Raw genomic sequence first — 25,493 nt, forward strand, 5'->3', positions numbered from 1 at the left:
GTTGGGGTATCCATACTAGATACTACTTTTTCAGTGTGCTCCCTCCCCGGTCACACTAACAGTAACATGGCCAATGAGTTTTGCAGTGTAGTGGTCAGAGCCCGATGGAGAACTGAGAGACTAGTTCCCCATCAGGTATGCCTTGCTGTAGGTTGACAGCTCATGACAGTGAGAGGGCTAAAGTTACTATTTAGTCTATTAGCTGCTTTTGAATCTACTCAAACCTTTGTCAATCACAAGTAAGGAGGACCGGATGGGGAACTTTGTTCTCTCAGTTTCCCATCAGGCTCTGCCCTTCCAGTGACTCAAGTAATTTCCAAAACATGGGCACTGCCATATTTAGGTAATGACCTCCCCACTATCCCCGGCTCCAGAGTTTACGTTCACCTTTTGGCTGGGGAATTTCTTGGCCAACTGCTGAAAGGGGCTGGGAATATGTTACTGGGAATATGTTACTCTAAGCACTGGTGTACCTCTGCATGCCAGCTCAGAGCTGGACTTTATTACCCACCAGTTCTTTAAGAATCTTTTGGTTTTTAAAGTGGCAACAGGTTTATAAAGTAGCATTAGAACAAAGTACAAAAACTTCAGGTCCCTGAATTATGACCTCCATGACTAAGCCCCATGGGCAGGGCGAAACGCGCTGGTGATGTGTGGCCAGGACAGACATACAATGAAGCTGATATCATCTCTTTGATGTATGGGATTGTTCAGTGTGCAACTTGTGGTTCATTATTCTTGCTCCCTTACCTGAATTTGATGCATGGTTAGTAATGTTATAGGACACTACCGCCATAAAAGTGTTGTTCCTGCCTAATTGAATTCCCCTGATTTTTCCCAAGTTAAAACAAAAAAAAGGGGGGGAGGATTCCAATTATCAGCACAGAAACACTTTACTTATAAGATGGTTGAAAAATATAGCCCACCCTATGCAGATCTCAGTTTCCAGAGCCCACTAAAAGGGATCACAACCTTCTAAAAATTCAATTACGCTTCTGAAAAATGAAATAGTTGAAGCACAAGCATTAAAAACACAAGTACAAAAGACAGATAGTGGACTGCAAAGAATCTAAATGTAGTTACAAAATTACTTCAACAAGCCACAAATGTCCCTTTGTTATTTTCACCCAGTGAAGGATGGCATGTAAGATCCTAGCACAAAAGAACATCAGAATATACAATGTAGTGAGGATTCTGGGAAACTGTCCTGAGTGGTCCGAGATAACAGCAGGCAGCAGAACATCAGCTTTACCCACAACAAGAGGAAACTGCCTTACATCTCCTTTATGCCTCTGGTACTCTGTGAGGATTTGACTTTAATTTCATCACCGTTGACTGCTCTTGAAAACCTATCATCCGTCTTAAATAACCCTTCCCAGATCTGCTCAGTTATCAGTAATTCATTTAGCCAGCCTTTTCCCATTGAGTTTTTTTCTTTTCTCAAAGACAATGTGCTTTGATAAGGCTAGATGGGGAAGTTGGTTGCAGACAGCCTAATAAAATGGCTACAGCTACATTTCTCCTGAAACTGGTTGGGAGGTATATAAAAAAAATAAAAGATTCAAGTAAAATTTTGCACTTAAACATGAATAATCTTTAATGAATTTAATCTGTACAAACCATTTAACACCTTCCTGCCGATCATGTTGAGAGCACAATACACACAGGGCTGGGAAAAGGAGGGTGGACAGGAGGGGCACTTGATCTGGGCACAGATTTGAGGATGGATGGGGTGCCTGATTGCAAGCTGCACCATGATACCTACATGCAAAAAACTTTCCATCTAATAGTCCAGGGATATGCAATTACTGGACCTCCAGCTGTTGCAGAACTATAAGTCCCATGAGGCATAACAAGACTCTGACAGCCTCAAGCATGATACCCAGAGGCAGAGGCATGATGGGACTTGGAGTTCGCAGCAGGAGGTCCGCTAATTGCCTATCCCTGTAATAGTCTCATCACAGCACCCAGTGCCCTGACTCTACCTCTGTCTCTAGGGGCATAGATAACATGGGGGGGGGGGGGGTGGATTTAGAAGGGGTCCACTACCCCCTTCCCCCAGGGTCCTGGCCAGCCAGTGTCCCTGCTGCAGCAGCTGCACTGCTTAGCCTAAGCAACAGGCTCAGGCTGCGCAGCAATCAGAGTTGTTGGTGAAAAAAGCTGTCTGACAGCATCAAAAAAAAAAAAAAAATCATAGGAGGTGGCGGTACAACCGGTGCAGAAAAATAGTATTTTATTAAAGTTTCACAAAAGTCAGAAAAATTTGCACACATTGCTCATGTGGCTTCAGCAACATGTTTCACACATCTTGCCATCAGCAATGACTAAGCACAGGTGTGTGAAATGCGTTTGCTGAAGCCACATGAGCATTGTGTGCACATGTTCCTGACTTTTATGAAATTTTAATAAAATACTATTTTTCTATGCCGGTCGTGCCACCACCTCTTTACCTTTTTTGCTGTACATATACTGGTTGAGGACCAAGGCTGGCACCCGGCACTCTGTCACAGCAAAGGGAGATCTCCGATTTTAACTGGAGCATTGCAACCTTTGTGTTATATCTTGTCTGGCTAACAGCATCCACTGGCTGCTGCCAGTTCTAGTGGTTGCATTCTAGGACCTTCTGCGTCCTAGCAACCAATCATGTGCTTGCCCTGCCCCATGGCCAGTGATGGCGAACCTTGGCACCCCAGATGTTTTGGAACTACATTTCCCATGATGCTCCACTACACTGCAAAGTGCAGGAGCATCATGGGAAACGTAGTTCCAAAACATCTGGGGTGCCAAGCTTTGCCATCACTGCTCTAGGCCTTGGCATTCAAAGGGGGGGGGGGAACTGAACTTCCTCTTCCAGACCTGCCTGGTCCCAGTGCCCCACCTGTCTGTCCTGTAACTGCCTCCGATGCTGAAGAATGGAAGGGAACCTGATGTAAGAGGGATCTCTGGGAACCATGACGCTAGGGGGCTCTAGAGACCCCGATGTAAGGGGGGGAACTCGGGGGACCCTAATAAAAAGGGGCGGGCTCTGATGTAAGGAGGCAAGACTCTGGGGTACCCAATGTAAGGAGGGGGGGCTATGATGTAAGGGGGGACTCTGATGTAAGGGGGAGGGACTCAGGGGACCCCAATGTAAGGAGTGGGGACTCTGGGAACCCTTATTTAAGGAGGGGGAGACTCTGATGTAAGGAAAGGGAGATCTCTGGGGACCCTAATGAAAGGGGCGGGGTCTGATGTAAGGAGGGGGACTCTGGGGACCCCCAATGTAAAGGGGGACCCTGAGGACACCGATTTAAGGGGGGAGATTCTGGAGATGCTGATTTAAGGAGGGGATACTCTGGGGTACCTGATGTAAGTGGGGGGGGGGAGACCCGGATGTATCTCATGTGGGGGGGACTCTGGGGTATCTGATGTGGGGGGTGGGGGAATGTTGTACATTACATAGTCCTGACCAAGGTGTTCATTGTCCCTGTTCTTTATGGCAAGCTCTGACATACAAAGTGATATCTTTCAGTATGCAGAAAATGATGGAAATATTTAATGGTTTAAAAATTATCCTTTGCTCTAAAGTTTAAATGTGTGTGACATAGTAATTAGGAGCATATTGTGGATACAAAGACTGTAGTATACGTGCACAGCGCATACAGTGACTATGCACAGATTCTGTAATCATCCCCCTTAAGTCTCATATGGTAGGCAGTGCACTTTTTACAACACATTATGACTGAAAGATTGAAAAACCAGTACAGTAAGCAGGTGCAAAAAGCACTATATTGTGGCAGGTAGCATACTGTTTTTTCAATATTTCAATCAGAATACAGTGGATATAAAAAAATTCTACACACCCCTGTTAAAATGTCAGGTTTCTGTGATGTAAAAAAATGAGACAAAAAAGTAAATCCTTTCAGAACTTTTTTCCACCTTTAAATGTGACCTATAAACTGTACAACTTCGTTGAACAACAAACTGAAATATTTTAGGTGGAGGGAAGTAAAAAAAAAAAAAAAAAAATAAGATGGTTGCATAAGTGTGCACACACTTAAACTAATACTTTGAAGCACCTTTTGATTTTACTACAGCACTCAGTCTTTTTGGGTATGAGTCTATTAGCATATCACATCTTGACTTGGTAATATTTGCCCACTCTTCTTTGCAAAAACACTCCAAATCTGTCAGAATGCGAGGGCATCTCCTGTGCACAGCCCTCTTCAGATTACTCCACAGATTTTCAAACGGATTCATGTCTGGGCTCTGGCTGGGCCATTCCAAAACTTTAATCTTCTTCTGGTGAAGAATTCCTTTGTTGATTTGGATGTATGTTTTGAGTCCTTGTCATGTTAAAAGATGAAGTTCCTCTTCATGTTCAGCTTTCTAGCAAAAGCCTGAAGGTTTTGTGCCAATATTGACTGGTATTTGGATGTGTTCATCATTCCCTCTACCTTGACTAAGGCCCCTTTCCAGCTGAAGAACAACAGCCCCAAAGCATGATGCTGCCACCACTATGCTTCACTGTGGGTATGGTGTTCTTTTGGTGATATGTTTGGTGCAAAAACAACACTGCACATCTTTTGGAATTATGGCCAAAAAGTTCAACCTTGGTTTCATCAGACCACAACACATTTTCCCACATGCTTTTGGCAGACTTCAGATCTGTTTTTTCAAAATTTAGCTGGGCTTGAATGGTTTTCTTCGTAAGAAAAAGCTTCTATCTTGCCACTCTACCCCATAGCCCAGACATACTGTATGAAGAAGAGATTGTTGTCACATGTACCACACAGCCAGTACTTGCCAGATATTCCTGCAGCTCCTTTAATGTTGCTGTAGGACTCTTGGCAGCCTTTGTGACCAGTTTTCTTTTCATCAATTTTGGAGGTACGTCCAGTTCTTGGTAATGTCACTGTTGTGCCATATTTTCTCCACTTGATAACTGTCTTCACTGTGTTCCATGATATATCTAATGTCTTGTAAATTCTTATGTACCCTTCTCCTGACTGATACCTTTTAACAGTGAGATCCCTCTGATGCTTTGGAAGCTCTCTGTGGACCATGGCTTTTGCCGTAGGAGGAGACTAAGAAAATGTCAGGAAAGACCTACTAGAACAGCTGAACTTTATTTGGGGTTAATCAGAGGTACTTTAAATGATGCCAGATGTGTACTAACTCCTATTTAACATGAGGTTGAATGAGATTAATCCTGAACACAGCTACATCCCCAGTTATAAGAGGGTGTGCACACTTATGCAACCGCATTATTTTAGTTTTTATTTTTACTTCCCCCCTAAAAGATTTCAGTTTGTTTTTCAATTGAGCTGCACAGTTTATAGGTCACAGTAACCACTTATGGACCGCCTGCCGCAGTTTTATGTCGGCTGTTTGAAGGAGTATATCGTTGTGATGGCAGCAGCTAGCTGCCATAACCCCGGTATCCCCTTCTTCAGTGGGCGGTCCGCTATAAGATAAAAGTGGTCTCTGCAGCAGATTCGCCACAAGATCACTTTTATCGGAGGCGGGAGAGGTCTCCCCCTCCGCTGCTTACTGGAGCTGTCGGCAGCGGTGGAGGCGATCGGGTCCGGTCACTAGCTGGGTATGGAGACGAGTGAGGGGAAGATGGCCACCCATCTCCATACAATTGCTGGGCGGAAGGAACATCAAAACATCACTTCTGCCCACAGTTCTTAAAGGGCCATTTTTATAAGACAATTTTTTATTTCTCATATTTAAGAGGTCCTGTCATGCTTTTTTTCCCATTACAAGGGATGTTCACATTCCTTGTAATAGGAATAAAAGTGACAATTTTTTTTTTTTAAATAAAAAATAAAAGATAAAATAAATAATATTTTTTTTTTTAAAGCACCCTGTCCCAACGAGCTCGCGTGCAGAAGTGAACGCATATGTGAGTAGCACCCACATATGAAAACGGTGCTCAAACCACACGTGAGGTATCGCCTTGATCGGTAGAGTGAGAGCAATAATTCTAGCCCTAGACCTCCTCTGTAACGTAAACATGCAACCTGTAGAATTTTTTAAACTTCGCCTATGGAGATTTTTAAGGGTAAAAGTTTGTCACCATTCCACGAGTGGGCGCAACTTTGAAGCGAGACGTGTTAGGTATCAATTTACTCGGCATAACATCTTTCATCTTTTAATATCTTTCACAATATAAAACAAAATTGTTGTCTTATTTTTTAATTATAAAAAAGTGTATTTTTTCAAAAAAAAGTGCGTGTGTAAGACCGCTGCGCAAATATGGTGTGACAGAAAGTATTGCAATGACTGTAATTTTATTCTCTATGGTGTTAGAAAGAAAAAAATATATAATGTTTGGGGTTCTAAGTAGTTTTCTAGGAAAAAAACAAACATTTTTTAACTTGTAAACAACAAATCCCAGAAAGAAGCTCGGTCCTTAAGTGGTTAAAGGGGTCTCATCTTTTTACATCACAGAAGCCTGACATTTTAACAGGAGCGTGTAGACTTTTTATATTTACTGTGTTATAAAAAGCTGTGAATGCACTGCCTATTACAAAATGACACCCTAAGCAATGCAGGTAAGTTTTCACAGTAAGGATGGCTTGGCTATTATCAAGTCTTAGTGTGCCACCAGAGCAGGTGCAATGGGCACCATATTATGGTAGGCAGTGCACTTGCAGGTTTTTTTTTATTTGCAGGTAAAAAAAAAAAAAAATCAGTGACTGCACTGCCTGCCACAAGATGGTCTCCTTTGCACCCGCTCAGGTTACACAGTAAGGGCTTGTTTACACTTGTGGTGCCTTCTGAAGAGTGATCTGCGGTGAATCGCTCTTCATAGGGCACTTGACAGGTGGTAAGGAGGCATTAATGTTGGCTCCTCAATGCCTGTTTTAAGACCCCAACTAAAGGGTGAATGCATCATGTTTCAGGGGTGCCACTGTATGCTGAGTGCGACAGCTAGGTGTCCCGTCCGCTACCTTTGCAGCTTAAGGGGCTGTGGTTGGTGGACAGTAAAAACACAGTTCAGTCACAAGCTAAACTCCTCACAGAAAGAAAAATGATCTAATGCCCTGTCTGCTACAGCCAGCACACTGAGCTGAGGATGTGCCCACTGTGTGCGTCCTCTCTACAGCAGCAGCTTTTAGAGAGGAGGATGCACTCTCCCAAATTTTGCTGCTTTCAAAGTCTGGCTGCCTGGATCAGGCCCTTTATAGAAAGAAAATAAATAAGGCCCCTTTCACATGACAAGCCCGCTTGGACCCGCCGGTCAGTTTTTCAGGTGGATCCAAGCAGGCCATCCATTGATTCCTATGGGCAGGCAGATGTCAGCAGTGATGTGTTCGCTGACATCCGTCTGCCATTCGATCTTGGCGGATCGGATGAGGTCTGATGAAAACAGACTTGCTGTACGTTTTCGTCCGATCTCGCCATAGAGATTAGAGGGGCTCTGACAGGTCCCGCCCTGCTCAGAGATCCCCCACTGAGCTGGCGCACTCTGCTGAAACGTATCCGCCTCGTGTGGAAGGGGCCTAAAACAAATGAGGATAAAATAGTTAGATCAGGGTTTGATCTAGGTCTGTGTCAAAACAAAATGAGTATTGCTGTTTCTTGGTTCTACTATGGGTATAAACAACAAATTATATACACATATGTGGTATCGCTGCAATCGTTTGGAGTAGCAGAATTTGTTTTGGGTTATTCTTTTGGTGGTAGGTCATGGTTATGGCAAAAAATATACAGCTAAATTTAAAAAAAAAGTTTTTTTTTTTTTTTACTATTTTGGGCCAGTTTTCCTTTGATAATAAAAATCTAAATTAAAGGATAAGTTCACCTTTCACAACATGTTACACCCATATTCAGTAATATGTTATGAATGCACCAGGTCCCCCACCACCTGCTGTGACAGCTAGCGGGGGATCTTCTCAGAGAGCTTCTATGCTTAGCTCCTGGAGGTACCGTATATACTCGAGTATAAGCCGAGATTTTCAGCCTCTTTTTTGAGGCTGAAAGTGCCCCCTCGGCTTATACTCGAGTCGCCGCTGTCTGACTGCTCGATCAGCGTATCGAGCAGACAGACGGCGGACATTAATTTTCAAAAGCCGCGCCTCCTTCTCCGCCTCCGCCTGTGATAGGCGGAACACTGAATTTCCCAGCAGTCAGTGTTCCGCCTATCACGGACATCCGCTCATTCTCATACTACGGACGAGTATGAGAGGATGTCCGTGATAGGCGGAACACAGGCTGCTGGGAAATTGAGTGTTCCGCCTATCACAGGCGGAGGCGGAATTTTGAATTGTAGAATGGCCGCCGAGAAGAGCGGCGATCCATCGGCACGGGACGGAGGAGGCACGGGACGGAGGAGGCACGGCACGGGACGGAGGAGACACGGGACGGAGGAGGCACGGCACGGGACGGAGGAGGCACGGGACGGGACGGAGGAGGCACGGGACGGAGGAGGCACGGCACGGAACGGAGGAGGCTCGGGACGACGGCGGCTCGGGACGGAGGCTTGGGACACAGGTAGGCTGGACACACACACAAGGCTGCACGGACACACACACACACACACACACACACACACACACACACACACACACACACAGGGATGGATGGATGGATGGATGGATACACACACACACACACACACACACACACACACACAGGGATGGATGGATGGATGGATGGATACACACACACACACACACACAGGGATGGATGGATGGATGGATGGATACACACACACACACACACACACACACAGGGATGGATGGATGGATGGATACACACACAGGGATGGATGGATGGATGGACACACACACAGGGATGGATGGACGGACACACACACAGGGATGGACGGACACACAGGGATGGACAGCCATGTCTCACCCTCGGCTTATACACGAGTCAATAAGTTTTCCAGTTTTTTGGGGGTAAATTGGGGGCCTCGGCTTATACTCGGGTCGGCCTATACTCGAGTATATACGGTACATAATAAGCCTACAATTTTAGAATTGGCAATATTTAGCTTTACCCCAGATGATGTCTAATTGGACAAAATGCCACGGATGACACTCCTGAAATTACTGCACACTGTTTTATAACCGAAGGATACCAGCATTTTATGGAACTTTTTGATTGTCTACTCCATATCTTTACAATAAACCCACTATACAGTGTTACGCTATGTGTGTTTTTTTTGTTCTATACTCATTTCCATGGATCACCAATTTCACTTTTGATGTGGATCGCACACCATGGAGTTCATCTTATGATGTTGCAACCTCTCTGCTGATACTGGAATTGTCTCACTCCCAGATCATCAACTTCACATGCTGAATCCCGTTGAGGTTTTCCCTCGTGAATGCCTATCTGACTCCTATGCTGTACAGTATATGAGTCCACCAAGCCTAGTAAGCGTGCCAACCTTATCTTTTGTTTATACACAAGATCAAGTTTGATATCACCGGGAGAAGTGTGAGAGACTTTTCCAAACACATGATTTATTTTCGAGTTGCGCATTTTCGTTTATGTAAGAACTTTTAACATTTTTACATTTTTTGATTTGTTAATTTCTGGAACACTGAGTTTTTTATACACACTCTATATTGTTATATTCATTTATATGATACTGTTGGTTCCAGTATTCTTTCACAGTTATATTTTGTCACTATTTTGAGCACCATATTATTATAGTTTTCATTTCTATTTGCACTATTTGTCTAGTGGAATGTTGGCAGCCTACTAGATTTATGCACTTTTTTTTAATATTTAGCTTTAATCAATGCTGCACTGTTGGTTTTCATCTGCGGGCACCCCTTACCTTCATAGGCAGTTTTGTGGGAAAAAATAATTAATCCTTTAGTATTTAGAACACAAAACTTTTAAATTAATACAAATCTGCATCACAACGAAAAGGAAATTTACACAGAAAACAGGAGCATTACATAAAAAATGGTCTTTGTGGGCATATTATTGAAATGTAAAAAGTGAAAAAAGATCAGTAAAATTTTGCCACAGTTTTGAATAAACATTACAAAGATAATATGATTTACCTTTATATTATTACTTCTTTAAATGTCTTTCTCTACCTACCAAACACAATAAACCAGTATTTATCACAGATACTAAAAAAACATACTGGTAGGCCAGGTCTCAGTGGAAAAAATACAACATACTAAATTCTATATTGCTTCTCTATAGAGCTGAGGCAACAAAAATCAAAGATGACCACATCTGTCTCAAATATAGCCAGTTCAATAGCTTTGCAGTATTCCATTATCATTGACATAAACCCTATTTTCTTCAGAAAACAGATGAAAATATATTTGTATCAGGCACCTGCTTATGTCACAATAAGGAATTCATTTTTTTGTTACAGTAAATTCATGAATGTCATAAGATGTTGTTAGTGGTAGATTTTTATTTTTTTATCTAATTGTGACAGAAAAGTGGTGATGTAAAAGCAAAGTGTCTTTCTATTCCCTTAAACCCAGAACAATTTTTACTTTAAGGCTTCTTTTACATGGGCTTGCAGTTGCTCGACCACATGCTAGGCACTTCAAACAATGGACGGAGGATAGGACAGTATACACCAGTATTACTGCTGCTAATTAACTGACTTTTTCAGTCTTCCTTATTTTGCGCATCCTTCCAACACAAACTAAAATAGCATTGTCCTTGATTAGTGGGTAACCATGCCATTCAGTATTCACCTGGAAAATAAGTGATCCCCAGGCAAAAAATAAAGGATTATTGGACATAAGAAGAAGCTATAAGAAAGCTATGATGTAAATGCTTTTGGTGCTTCTACCAAAATAAAATTTGTCACTTTTCACAGTCAAGGCAAAGTGATACTTATCTTCCCCATGCTTTGCCACCTTTCTGTTTTTCTGAGAAGATGCCACGTCTAATGCCTGTGTAAGCTCCATGTTGGAACTCACACAGAGCTCATGACCTCTGCCCCTTCTCCCACATTTACAGTGTACAGGCCAGTCAATTAGCCTGTTCAGCCCCAAGCATTGCATCCTGGGAAGAAGGAATAAAGGACACGTACCTCTCTCATAGCTCAAGTACCAAGAGCTCCAAGAGCTGACTGGTGCAGTGAGGGAGCATAGCAAAAGTATAAAGGAAGTGAGAGCCTATCATGGGAACCTGTCTTTTTTTTTTTTTTTTTTTTTTTTTTTAGCATAGTGACAGGTTTCTTTTAAAAAACATATTTTCCCTCTTATTTAACTATACTAACTATGCTAATGACTAACAACCTTCCCTTAGCTTGACAGTGAAGGGCAATCTATCTGCTCTCGCCTTCTGACGGCGTCATGTTTCTGCAGTACACCTGATTCGCCCCCAGTACAAAGACTACAGCTTGCTAAACATCCCCATCATTTTGGCCGTTTGCAGATTGAATGATTATTCGTTGGTCGAAAGTGAATGTATATGTATTTATTTTATTGAAACCATAACTATATTAATTGGTGGTCATTATATTGCCTGGAATTTAGCATTTAACATACGGGAAGTGACACTAAACTCTGATTTAATGCATTCTTAAAGTGGTTTAAAAGTCAAAAAGTTTTTATTTTTCTCTTCATTAAGGTAATAAAACACCAAAAAAAACAATACTACTTGTCCTCCCCATTCCTAAACAACTATATGCTTTCTCTTAAGATCCAGCACTGTCATGGTTGCAGCACTGCTCTCCCTTGCGCCTGGTCTCACAGGAGACACAGGCAGCAACGGGAGTCCTGCTGCTAACCATCACTCTCCTGTGAGTAGTGAGGGGAAGCCGGACTTACTGGGTTGTGTGTCTATGGACGCACACAACCTGGAATAAAAGCGTGCTCGCCTGGGTGCCCCTTAGCACACAGCTTGCTGAGGGGACATCCACAGGAAGAAGTAGCGAGCTCCAGCGGGGAACTCCAGAAGAGGAGGTAAGGGACACCTCTGTGCAATACCATTGCACAAAGCCGGCAAGTATAATATAATATTTTTTATTTTAAAAAGAAAATAGCCTTTACAATCACTTTCATTTTCAAAGGGGTTGTGAACCTACGTGTTTGCATAGGATGCATTAAGGTGAAAAAAACACCTGGCAGTGACTGGCGTCCCAGTCCCCCCGTTTTACTTACCTGAGCCCTGGAACTTGACCCACGGGGAAGCGCTCTCTGCCCGGGGTTCTCGGCTCTTGATTGGATAGCAGTGCAGCCATTGGCTCCACCTGCTGTTAATCAAATCCAATATATAAAAATTATTATATCCCTGCGCCTACCACAGAAATGTGAACAAAAATGCTGCAAACACTAAAGGAGATACCAGATCCCAAAAGAAATAAAGTAAAGTGAGGGTAGTGCTGTGCTGTAAATAGTATGCAACAAATAAAAGGGTACAGAGCAAGAGTGTATTGTGCTAAAAGCACTAAAAAAGGCAAGTATTATGATAATGCATGCAAATATAATCAGAGTAAGAATAAAATCAATATATCAATTATTACTTTAAATCTCCTAAAGTAAAAATGATAAAGTGATAAAATGAAAAATCCATAAAATCCTTATTATCCGTGAAATAAATAAATAAATGTGTCCATGAAAGATTATTTAAAGTGCAGGATGTACAGTGACTGAATAATACAATGACTGAATAATGGTATCGATAGGCTTAAATAAAGTGCTAGCACCACTGTAAGGTAACCACATGTATATCTTTGTAATGGAACCAGTGTGTGTCCCCAGGTGGTCGCCCCAATCTGACGCCTTCACTTCTGCTGGTGTGTGTTCCTTGTCTTTAATCAGCATCCCTTTTTGTCCCTGGTATATCTGGATCAGGTGGACCTCAGTGGGATATGGGTGGAGGAATGTAAAGAACAAGAGGGCTGCTCGATAGTGTAGTACTTTAAAAGTATTTATTGGTAACAGCAATATAAATCAGGTCAGGTATTATTTGGTCACTGTGTTATTCAGTCACTGTACATCCTGCACTTGAAATAATCTTTCACGGACACATTTATTTATTTTACGGAAAATAAGGATTTTATGGATTTTTCATTTTAGCACTTTATCATTGTTTTTACTTTAGGAGATTTAAAGTTACTCAATAAACTCAATATATCAAGTAATACTTGATATATTGATTTTATAGGCCTCTATGGATGTCTCTATGGATGCCAAATGCTGGACTAGGGAGCGTGCCTGCAAGGTAATCCCCTGAGCGCTTCTCCCAGGGGGTAATCTGATGTGGGGAGGAGCCGCCGGGGAATCCCAGAAGAGCAGGTTCGGGGCCACTCTGTGCAAAACGAGCTGCACAGTGGAGGCAAGTATAATATGTTTGTTATTTAAAAAAAAAAAAAAAAAATGCCCCGTACACACGAGCGGACTTAAGTCCGACAGACTTCCAAAGGAGTTCCGTCGGAGTTCTGCTGGAATTCCGACGGAGTTCTGACAGACTTTTCGGCCGAACGGACTTGGCCACACACAATCACACTAAACTCCGACGGATTCGAACGTGATGACGTACGACTGGACTCGAATAAGGAAGTTCATAGCCAGTAGCCAATAGCTGCCCTAGCGTCGGTTTTAGTCCGTCGGAGTAGCATACACACGAGCGGAGTTTTCGAAGGGGACCGGGTCCGGCGGAGTTCCTTCGGGAAAATTTGAAGCATGCTTGATTTCTAAAGTCCGTCAGACTTTGGCGAATCAAAAGTCCGTTGCAGCCCACACACGATCGGATAGTCTGACGGACTCGGTCCTTCGGACTTTGGATGTTGAAAAGTCCGCTCGTGTGTACGGGGCATTACAGTAATTTTAAGGACCAGGCCTATTTTTGACACCTGTTTACAAGTTAAAATCTTTTTTTTATAGAAAATTACTTATAACCCCCAAACATTATATATTTTTTTCAGACACCTTAGAGAATAAAATGGTGGTCATTGCAATACTTTATGTCACACCATATTTTTGCAGTGGTCTTACAAACTGATTTTTTATTTTCTTTTGAAAAGATACACTTTTTGATAAAAAAAAATAAGAACACAGTAAAGTTAGCCCAATTTGTTTCTATATTGTGAAAGATGATTTTATGCCAAGTAAATTGATACCCAACATGTCACACTTTGAAATTGCACCCACTCATGGAATGGCGAAAAAACGTTGGCCCTTAAAAATTTCTACAGGTTACCAGTTTTGAGTTACAGAGGAGGTCTAGTGCTACAATTATTGCTCTCGCTCCAACGATCGCAGCAATACCTCACATGTGTGGTTTGAACACCGTTTTCATATGTGGGTGTGACTTACGTATGCGTTCACTTATGCGCGCGAGCTCGGAGAGATAGGGCGCTTTAAAAAAAATTTGGTTGTTTTCTTATTTATTTTATTTCTTATTTTTACACTGTTCTTGTTACAAAAATATAAAAAATATAAAATAATTGGATCACTTTTATTCCTATTACAAGGAATGGAAATATCCCTTGTAATAGAAAAAAAGCATGACAGGTCCTCTTTAATGTGAGATGTGGGGTCAAAAAGACCTCAGATCCCACATTTACACCTAAAAGCAATAAAAAAAATAAAAAAATGTCCCTTTAAGGCCCTTGGACGGAAGTGACGATTGATGTCATCCAATGGTATAGAGTCGAGTGGGGGTCATCATTCCCTCACACAACTTACTGCCAAGCAGGGTAAAAGATTGGATCGTCTCTGCCGCTACCGACGGAGACGATTGGGATGTGGAAGGCGATTGGGATGTGGAAGGAGGGGGGTGGGCACTTCTCCTGCCGCTGATAAAAGTGATCTTGCGCCAAATTCGCCGAGGGGGGGGGGGGGGCACGTTTATTTTAAAGTGGACTGCCCGCCTTTGAAGAAAATACCAGGATTATGGCAGCCATCTGTTGCCATAGCAACGGTATTTAACATCAAAGGACCGACGTGTGCTGTGATCCGACTCACTGTTACAAGGTGGCTATGTTTGTTCTCCATGGTTCCACTGTATGCAAGATGGAAGCCACCCTCTTGCTCACTCCTCGGATATGGGATCTGTAGCGTGCATAAAGCAGTGCACAAGACCACACCTAAAGTGCTCTACTTGTTCTAAACAAACAGAAGTTACGGAGAAAAAGAGGCAGAAAAACAAAAACAATTTTATGAAAAAAAATTGATTACAGGGCCATTATAGGGTTCTAACCCCCCCAAAAAAACCTGCAAGACAAAGGCATAAGGAGCTAGTATGCATCGCATACTAGCTCCTTATGAAATATGAAATACTCACCTTAGAACAAAGCCCTCACAGTGGCTCCCGCACACCGCTGAGAGGGCTGACATCTGGCCCAGAATTTCTTCCAGGCTCACGGGCTCCGATGCTGTGATTGGCCGAAGCCGCAATGACGTTTTGGAGCCGCAGTTATCGCAGAGGGCCCTGAAGAAACGGCATGGGCATTCTTTTATAGCGCATGCGTCGATGATGTAATCTGCACAGTATAGTGCTCTCCAAAGGCTGGTAGGTTAATGGGTTTTTGTCCAAAATTGGCCTTAGTATATGAATGTGAGTTGGGGACATTGGACTGTGGGTTCCTTGAGGGCAAGGACCGATGTGAGTGTGCAATGTGTGTGTGGAGCACTGTGTAAATTGACGGTGCTATATGGGTACCTTAAATAAAATAATAATATAATAGATGAGCATCTTAATTAGACACAATGTACAGTGATAGGAACAATTGTAGACACGCACCCACACTCAAGTTGAACTGGATGGACTGGTGTCTTTATTCAACTTTACATTAACAATGTAACTATGTATACAGCAAATATCCCCAAAATGGTGCAAGTTTAGGAGATATTTAGTTTACTTTCTCTTTAAGTAGTGGAAGTGTATTATTTTTGGAGAATTTGGATTTAGTTTAGTGTCACTTTAAGTACAAAAATGAATTATGTTGGTAAATGCAAATATTTAAATATATGAGGTGGCATAAGGGAGTTTACACTTTTGTAATATTCCTGACCATAACCGACAACCTCAAAGCGAATAACCTTAATATAGTTTGGAAATGGGGATCATTCATTATTGTTACTTTTTGTATGGAACATATTGAAGCTAAGTGACTTTCCACCATTATTTATTACAGACTTATGCAATAATACTGCACAGTGTCTGTAGTCAGTCACATTTGAAGGAAATCAAATTAATAAAAATTTGCTTATTTTAAGTTTTCATCTCTGCAGTCGATATTCACTTGAAGCGCAATGTTCTCATTTCAAACATTTCCGTGTTTGACTGTTATTGCTTTCTAATGTCTGCAAGAATACCCAGTAGTGTATTATCCCTGGAAGACCTTCTGGATAGCAGCTATGAAAAGATTTTCTATTCCTAAAATATAAAATACTCAGAGAAGAGAGCTGCATTAGGCCAAGTAGCTGCAATATGAGAATTGGGGACAAGCCATATGTCTATAAACTTATGAACAATGCAGGTTAAGGTAGTCTGTTACGCTAATGAAAGAATTAGTAAGATTTTTTTTTTTTTTTATCTCTGCATTCATTAATGAGCATATAGAAATTTGTGTCTATGGCAATAATGGCTACATAATCTAAGAGCTTCTAATTATCTAAAGAACTATGAGTTATGAACTCTTATAAGATTGAATGACATGGTTTACAAAACCTAGCCCTGTGTTTATATATAACCCATGACATTGGGGATTGTTCAGCTCAAGTGGATAGATGCGTTTTGGTGCAGTGAGTCCACATCAGACAGGCATTTATAGTTAAGGGTAGAGGTTGACCGATATATCGGCCGATATTTGGCGTTTTTTAATTAATCGGCATCGGCCGATTGTGCTGTTAAAAAAGGCCGATGATATATTCAGCGCGACTTGCAAATGACTTCAGTAATAGAAAGCCGCATACACACGTAGCCGTCTGTCCGACGTACTTAGTCTGGCGGACTTCCCGCCAGACTGTACGTCGGACTTTCCGAACGGGCTACTTGCCCACACACGGCACTTTTTCAGCGGACTAATTTGGCGTACTAAGTCCGCCGTACTATCCGCCCTAATTTTGAAATGAACGGACTCGCCCACACATGCGGAGGAAAGTCCGCTCATTTCGAGTGGGTCTCCAGGTAGGCGGGGCCCACGAAGGAGAAGCCGCTGGCCCCGCCGCCTGGTATGGACTTAAAGGGGAACCCCAACGCCGAAAAAAATTGGCGTGGTGGTCCCCCCAAAGTCCACAACAGACCCTTGTCCGAGCACGCTACCCGGCCGGTCAGGAAAGGAGGGGCGAGCGAGCGCCCCCCCCCCCCTCCTGAGCCGTACCAGGCCGCGTGCCCTCAACATGGGGGGTGCCATCAACCCATGTGACACCGCCCCTTGTCCCTATATAAGTCGCAGCGCAGCGCGTCCCTGGCATTGCGGCCGGAGAGAACGTCGAGCCAACATCTCCAGGAGAAGAAGAAGAAGAAGAAGAACGGAAGGCGGCGGCGGCGACAGAAGACTGGGCCACCGCCTGTAAAAGAGCTATAAGAAGGCGCGGTGGCGGAGGAGTCCGGCGAGAAGACCCCCGAAGACGGAAGACCCCCGGAGCTGTGCAATAAATTATTTTATCTTGTGTGTTGTGTTTTTTTTTTGTACTTTATTTTACAGGTGAATGGGTAGGGGTACATTGTACCCCATACTCATTCACATAGGGTGGGGGGCCGGTATCCGGGGCCCCCTTATTAAAGGGGGCTCCCGGATTCCGATAAGCCCCCCGCCCGCAGACCCCGACAACCAACGGCCAGGGTTGTCGGGAAGAGGCCCTTGTCCTCATCAACATGGGGACAAGGTGCTTTGGGGTGGGGGGCCGCACGCCCCCCCCTCCCCAAGGCACCCCCCATGTTGAGGGCACGCGGCCTGGTATGGCTCAGGAGGGGGGGCGCTCGCTCGCTCGCCCCTCCTTTCCTGGCCGGCCGGGTAGCGTGCTCGGACAAGGGTCTGTTGTGGACTTTGGGGGGACCACCACGCCAATTTTTTTCGGCGTTGGGGTTCCCCTTTAAGTCCATACCAGGCGGCGGGGCCAGCGACGTCTCCTTCGCGGGCCCCGCCTACCTGGAGACCCACTCGAAATGAGCGGACTTTCCTCCGTGCGGGAAAAGTCCGTTCATTTCAAAAGTACGGCGGACTGGCATACACACGGCCGGATTGTCCGCCGAAATGCGAGTCTGGCGGGAAGATTGGAGTGTAAAACTACATTCTAAGTCCGCTAGTACTTTCGGGTCAAAAAAGTATGCCGGAGGCTACACACGGGGGGGTTGTCCGGCGGACTTGAGTTTGCCGGACTTTTCCACCCGCTTGTTTGATCGTGTGTACGCGGCAGAAGTCAGTGCAAGTTGCCTGGAGACTTGAGTGAAGCAACTTGTCTCCTCTCTGGCCAGTCTGCCAAGAAAAGATCAAAAAGATACAATGTTTGCACTTGAATGAATGAATTCAACTCAGTGTGTAGAGTTCTCAGTTTAACCATTTAAAGACTAAATCTTTTTTGACACTTGATGCTTACAAATAAAAATCCTGTATTTTCTGCTAGAAATTCACTTAGAACCCCCAAAATGTATATATATTTTTTTAGCAGAGATCCTAGGGAATAAAATAGCGGTTGTTGCAATATTTTATGTCACACGGTATTTGTGCAGCAGTCTTTCAAACTCAATTTTTTTTGGGAAAAAATACACTGATTTAAAAAAAAAACAGTAAAGTTAGCCCATTTTTTTTCATCCAAAAGTTTTGATTACCTGTTTTTGTGTAATATATATATATATATATAAAAAAAAAATAATAATAATAATTTTATATATATATATATATATATATATATATATATATATTTCATTCTAAATTATACATACAAGTGAACTGTTTGGATGTTTGTTTTTTTTAATAAATGTAAGAAATTTTCTGTATCACTTAAGGCTGCTTTCCCACTGGAGCGAGCAGGCGTTGACGGTAAAACACTGCCAGTTTTAGCGGCGCTTTACCGTCATTTTAGCGGGGCACTTATAATCCAGCTAGCGGCCCAGGAAGGGGTTAAATGTGCCCGTGAAGCGCCACTGCCAAATCACATTGCAGGTGCTTCGGCAGCGGTGCCCATTCGTTTCAATGGGCAGGAGTGGTGGAGGAGCGGTATACACCACTAGAAAGATGCCGCTTGCAGGACTTTTTTTTAACGTCCTGCCAGCGCATTTTCTCAGTGTGAAAGCACTCGGGGCTTCCATACAGACTGCAGGGGAGCCGTTTTGCAGGCACTTTACAGGCGCTATTTTAAAGCGCCTGAAAAACGCCCCAGTGGGAAAGGTGTCTAACTGTTAGATTTTATGAGATGAAGGGGAAAAAATAAATAAATAATTGGCCTAACATATCGGCCCAAAAAAATCGGCATCATATATCGGCTATCGGCCATCGGCCGTGGCGATTTCTAAATATCGGTATCGGCATCGGCCAGAGAAAAACCCATATTGGTCGACCTCTAGTTAAGGGCCTGGTAGCCCATGTTTATTAACCACTTACAGACCGGACCATTTTGCTGGTCAAAGACCAGACCACTTTTTACGATTCGGCACTGCGTCGCTTTAACTGACAATTGCGCGGTCGTGCGACGTGGCTCCCAAACGAAATTGATGTCCTTTTTTTCCCCACAAATATAGCTTTCTTTTGGTGGTATTTGATCACCCCTGCGGTTTTTATTTTTTGCGCTATAAACAAAAATAGAGCGACCATTTTGGAAAAAAAGTATTATTTTTTACTTTTTGTTATAATAAATATCCCCCAAAAATATCTAAAAAAACTTTTTTTCCCCTCAGTTTAGGCCGATATGTATTCTTCTTCATATTTTTGATAAAAAAAAATAAAAATCTCAATCAGCAATTATTGATTGGTTTGTGCAAAAGTTATAGCGTTTACAAAATAGGGGATAGTTTTATGGCATTTTTATTAATATTTTTTTTTTTTTTACTAGTAATGGTGGCGATCAGCAATTTTTATTGCGACTGCGACATTATGGCGGACACATCAGACATTTTTGACACATTTTTGGGACCATTGTCATTTATACAGCAATCACTGCTATATAAATGCAGTGATTCCTGTGTAAATGACACTGGCATTGAAGGGGTTAACCAGTGGGTGGCAGTGTAGGGGTTAAGTGTTCCTAGGGGTGTGTTACTAACTGTGGGGGGCTGGGCTTTCATTTAGTGAACACTGATCTCTGCTCCAATCACATGGAGCAGAGATCAGTGTCACTAGTTGCTAGGCAGAATGGGGAAATGCTGTTTACAATGACATTTCTCCATTCAGCCTCCCGTGAGACGATCGCGGGTATGCCCGCGGCGATCGAGTCCGCAGGTCCCTCGGCCGGACTCACGGGGGTCCTGACTGGCACGCGAGCGCGCCGGTGCGCTCACGATGGCAGGGTGGCATTAAAGATTGGATGTACCTGTACGCCAATATGCCTGCCTGTGCCATTCTGCCGACGTACATCGGCGTACGCTGGTCGGGAACCGGTTAAAGGGAAAAAACAAAAGTCTATCCAGGAATCCGACGCAGGGGTCAAAGCTTCAATTAAATTCACAAAATCCAAATGAAAATGCTAGCCCACCTGGCTACTCTTCAACAGCACTGCTGCTATAGGTACTTGCCTCTCAAATGAGCTGCTTGGATGCACACAGTCTTAGGCTCCTTGGCCGCACACAGCTTGAGGCCCTTCAATGCACACAGCTTTAGGCTTCTTAGACACACACAGCTTCAAGCCCTTCAATGCACACAGCATCTATCCTCACACAGAGACACTTACTAGCAGCCACTGCTCCACCTTCCTCCTTCCTTCCCCTTCTGCTCTCATCAGCCCCTCGTTATATGGGCTGTGTGCACCTGGCCACACACACTGCTGGCTGTCCACAAGACCTGGACACAGGGTTGGAGATCCCATCCCACCCAAGACTCTGAGGAATCTCCAAACTACAGAGCCCAATAGGGAACTAGCAAAACCTTGAGAAAACTGCCAGAGCAGTTTTCTCTGTTTCAAATTTACGCTCTGTAGCTCTGCACTCAACTGATATGCAGACTCTGTGTCCACTTTAACCCCATTTTCAGAGGGACAGAGCCTCGCTCTGCCACAAACCCTTGGAGGCCAAGATCCGCCTACAAGGTACTGGTTCTCCAGCAATCTGTAGGATAAATGGCAGCACAGATTTGTATAAGGGTAATAGCAGTGATCTCTACTATCCCAATAGTTTTGTGTCACAGGTTCTATTCCCACTAATGCAGCACAACCAAGCAAACAGCAACTTTTACTCTTCTGGCTCAAGGAACAGTCTAAGGGTTGCCCTTTAGAAGTTTTTTTGCAAAATAACTTGGATGGGGATTAGGGAGCTGTGGCATACTCCAGAACACTAACAAAAATACTAGGACACCAGCCCCTTAGCAGCAGCTTCTTAACACAGTCCTCCAAGTATTAGGACATGACAAAAGCTCAACAATGTCCCAGGCCAGGCAAGCCTTAAAGTGATTGTAAACGATCACCTTGCAAAATAAACATTTTTTTTAAAAAGAAATAAAAGGAAAGGTGTATAAATTAGAAAAACCTTAAATACCTTTTCCACCCTTTTTATAAGTGATCACTTTCTCTCTGTTCTCAGCTGCATTAGAGCTGGGGGAGGGGGGGGGGGAGAGAGAGAGAAGCAACAGCACACTGAGCTTCCCAGTGTAAGGCTGTGCTGTGGGGGGGGGGGGGGGACAGGGGGAGGACAACAAGTCTGATCATTGGAGGAGAGCGAGCTGAGTTCCCAGCATAGCAAGAGAACTGACCACAGTGTGTTCTCCTGCTTAGTGTGGTCAGTTTTTAATAGGAAAGCAGAAGGACTGGCAGGAACACCATGGATTTCACACAAAGGAAGCAATACAAGGAGAAAAGGATACTTTTTCATACTAGTACATGGTACAGCAAGCACATGTCAGGAATATAAAATGTTTTGGTAACAACACAAACACTTTACCTGAGTGTGGCAGGGGTTGGCAGCAGTAACAGTCACAAGGATCCCATTCTCTCTCTGGGCTGTCCTCATAGCTTGGATTTCTCATTCAGGCCCCAGCAGGCAGACTCCTATGAAGAGTTCCCAGATAAGATCCCTAGTGGCACCCCTCTTCTGGCTCTCAAGGACTTGTAGAACCATCGGCCCCCAGATTAGCTCAGCTGGGACCTCAATGAGCAGGCTGAATTCTAAGCATGATGGCCAGGAAGGCTGCCAGCCCTCCTGGCTGGGGACTTCTCCTCCAGGGAAAAGAATCCTGCTCTCTGAGTCTCAATTTATGCACTCACCAACCATCTTCTGGGTAACACCTGCCCAGGGATTGCTTTGAGTTACATACATATTCAGGCTGCTCATCTGACACTCATACCCACTATGTTTTGGAAAGCTCTAGAACACGATGAAGCAGTCAGACTTACAGCCTGCAGAGCCCAGAGCAGCCTAAAGCAATCAAACACAGCTCTGCTGGTTACAGGAGAGCAAAACTAAATTTGCCTAAGCAAAAATATAGCAGCCTAACAAGGAGGGTGTTACACTAATTTAACATGTCCCCAGAGTCTCAATTTCTGCAGCATGTATCCAGTCTCCCTCATAACCTGTAGCCTATACAATATCAGTAATTCTACAGTCTGAAAGTCCTTTAATTACATATACCAAAAATGATGTATGGCCCTTTAGTGATGTCAGGGGCCACAGCAAAGATCCCTATACCTTGTATGTTAAACACTGCTTAAAGCATTACAAGCACAGGTTTAAAAAGTAAGACTCCTATAGAAAATAAGTAATGATGTCAATATTCCTAAACAGACAATCTGATCCAACTGCATGCTCCTTTAACCACTTGCAGACCGGACCAATTTGCTGGTCAAAGACCAGACCCCTTTTTGCGATTCGGCACTGCGTCGCTTTAACTGACAATTGCGCGGTCGTGCGATGTGGCTCCCAAACAAAATTGATGTCCTTTTTTTCCCACAAATAGAGCTTTCTTTTGGTGGTATTTGATCACTCCTGCGTTTTTTCTTTTTTGCGCTATAACCAAAAATAGAGCGACAATTTTGAAAAAAACGCATTATTTTTTACTTTTTGTTATAATAAATATCCCCCAAAAATATATAAAAAAACATTTTTTTCCCTCAGTTTAGGCCGATACGTATTCTTCTACATATTTTTGGTAAAAAAAATCGCAATAAGCGATTATTGATTGGTTTGCGCAAAAGTTATAGCGTTTACAAAATAGGGATAGTTTTATAGCATTTTTATTAATAATTTTTTATTATTTTTTTTTACTAGTAATGGCGGCGATCAGCGATTTTTATTGTGACTGCGACATTGTGGGGGACCCATCGGACATTTTTGACACATTTTTGGGACCATTGTCATTTATACAGTAATCACTGCTATATAAATTCAGTGATTCCTGTGTAAATGACACTGGCAGTGAAAGGGTTAACCAGTGGGTGGCAGTGTAGGGGTTAAGTGTTCCTAGGGGTGTGTTACTAACTGTGGGGGGGTTGGGCTTTCATTTAGTGAACACTGATCTCTGCTCCAATCACATGGAGCAGAGATCAGCGTCACTAGTTGCTAGGCAGAATGGAGAAATGTTGTTTACACAGCATTTCCTCCATTCGGCCGCTCCGTGAGACGATCGCGTGGATGCCCACGGCGATCGAGTCCGCGGGTCCCGCGACCAGACTCACGGGGGTCCCGACCAGCGCGGGAGAGCGCCGCCGCCGGCGCGCTCCCGATGGCAGGGCGGCATTGAATATTGGACGTACCTGTACGCCAATATGCCTGCCCGTGCCATTCTGTCGATGTACATCGTCGTGCGGTGGTCGGGAAGTTGTTAATGCATTATCTTCTTATCTAGGGCACTCCAGGTGCCCAAAAACCTGGATTTGATCTGTTCTGATAGTGCTGGCTTCAGGTAGGAAAGCAGAATTTTGGTCCACCCCGATATCCACAATCAGCCAAGTGAGGCTGCCTGTCACAACAATCCCCCAATAGAAGGGACAGGTAGAGTAATGGGGAGGACAAAAGTTCCAGATTCCCACCTAATATAGTTGGTCGTATTATGGGCCCTGTGTTTTTGTGCTCATAGGGTTCTGTAGAAAAAACAAAAAGTCTACATTAATGTTTCTGCAACTGAACTGCTGGTTCAGGAAATCTGACAACGCTAGAGACATGCTTTAAACTTTGTTACTTTTGGATTGCACAATTTACTAAGTGTAGGTGGGATACTACATATATCTCAAGGCATGTCAGTCACATGACACTTCAGTTGTAAAAGCAGGATATTTCCTAAAAGCATAATTGGACAGACAGGCAGAAAAATACTGAATTACATTAGAGAAGACTGTTGGGTGCAGTATATCTGTGACTGTACTATTCAGCATATTAGAGGGCCAATAGGTTTTCATGCACAGCTGCTCAAGATTCTGGCTGCTCCAGCTGATAAATTCCCCTCAATATCCACTTTTGAGGGTAAGCACAATTGCAATCAAAAGCTTTGTATGTAAAGTAATTTTATTATCATACTGTAATTTTTTATATTGCTGACTACATTACATATCTTGCAATTAAGACATATAAAAATAAAAAATTGTAAAAAGTTTGTCATGTCACTTGTTCCATCCAACTGTATAGACCAGAACCATAAATATGATGTTATGTCAAGGTAACAAAATACAGCTGGTGATGCACCATCTGTTCATAACACCCATGGACAAGCACATTTTAACATCAAACTCAATCGTAGGCTCATTACTTACAGCATCTTTTTCTGGATTGCACACTTTCACCCACAGGATGTGGTCGAGGAGCCAGTCAATTGGCTTGTCTTTGTAAAACATGAGGATAAACTCGACAATCAGGCTAAGGTCCAGAGACTTGAAGAGCTTTCCTGATAATAAGAGAAAATTGTGTTTACTTAGATTTCCCTTCTCCAGTTACAAAGAAATTATAAATATGTTTTCAAAATATCCACTCCAGATCATAGTGTTTGGTGAATAGCGTTTTCACTGCAAAATTGAAGGCACTTGAGCAATAACGGCAGCAATCAAACATAGGAGATCATAAAGAGATCAATAGAAGTGCAAGCAGACAACGTGAAGGTAATTCCAGCAATACAGAGTTGGCAAACAAGGCTAGAATACATATTCAAATTTATCAAGAAACCAATATGTTCTTATCATTGTTATTGATTTCTACAGTTTATTTTTCCACTAGACAGCTGATTCGTTCACATCCCCCACAACTATTGAGCCATAGTTAACCTAGTTCTGCTCTACACAGCAAGAACTACAGGTCTACTCCTTAACCACAAGAGACCCTAAATCTAGCTATAGGTTCCTTAGGTCAAATTTTCTATATGTTCCATATAGTATAAGGAGAGGGGAAAAAAAGTTTATACTAAAAAAAATTGTTCTGTTCATGACAACGTTTTTAAAATAAAATATGTTTTTTTTTCTTTTTATATGACTTTATATAAAATTAAC

General features: G+C 43.0%; 1 protein-coding gene across 1 annotated transcript in view; it reads right to left on the reverse strand.

The window, feature by feature from the left end:
* Window positions 1-25,493, reverse strand: part of MGAT4B (alpha-1,3-mannosyl-glycoprotein 4-beta-N-acetylglucosaminyltransferase B) — an 820,251-nt gene that overhangs the window by 171,244 nt on the left and 623,514 nt on the right. Inside the window, exon 9 of the mRNA XM_077474298.1 lies at window positions 24,768-24,898. Coding sequence (XP_077330424.1) covers window positions 24,768-24,898 — 131 coding nt within the window. The remainder of the gene's footprint in view (window positions 1-24,767; window positions 24,899-25,493) is intronic.

Source organism: Lithobates pipiens, unplaced genomic scaffold (genome assembly GCF_037356315.1).
Source record: "Lithobates pipiens isolate NorthernLeopardFrog02 unplaced genomic scaffold, aLitPip1_a1.2 Scaffold_8, whole genome shotgun sequence".
Classification (NCBI taxonomy): domain Eukaryota; kingdom Metazoa; phylum Chordata; class Amphibia; order Anura; family Ranidae; genus Lithobates; species Lithobates pipiens.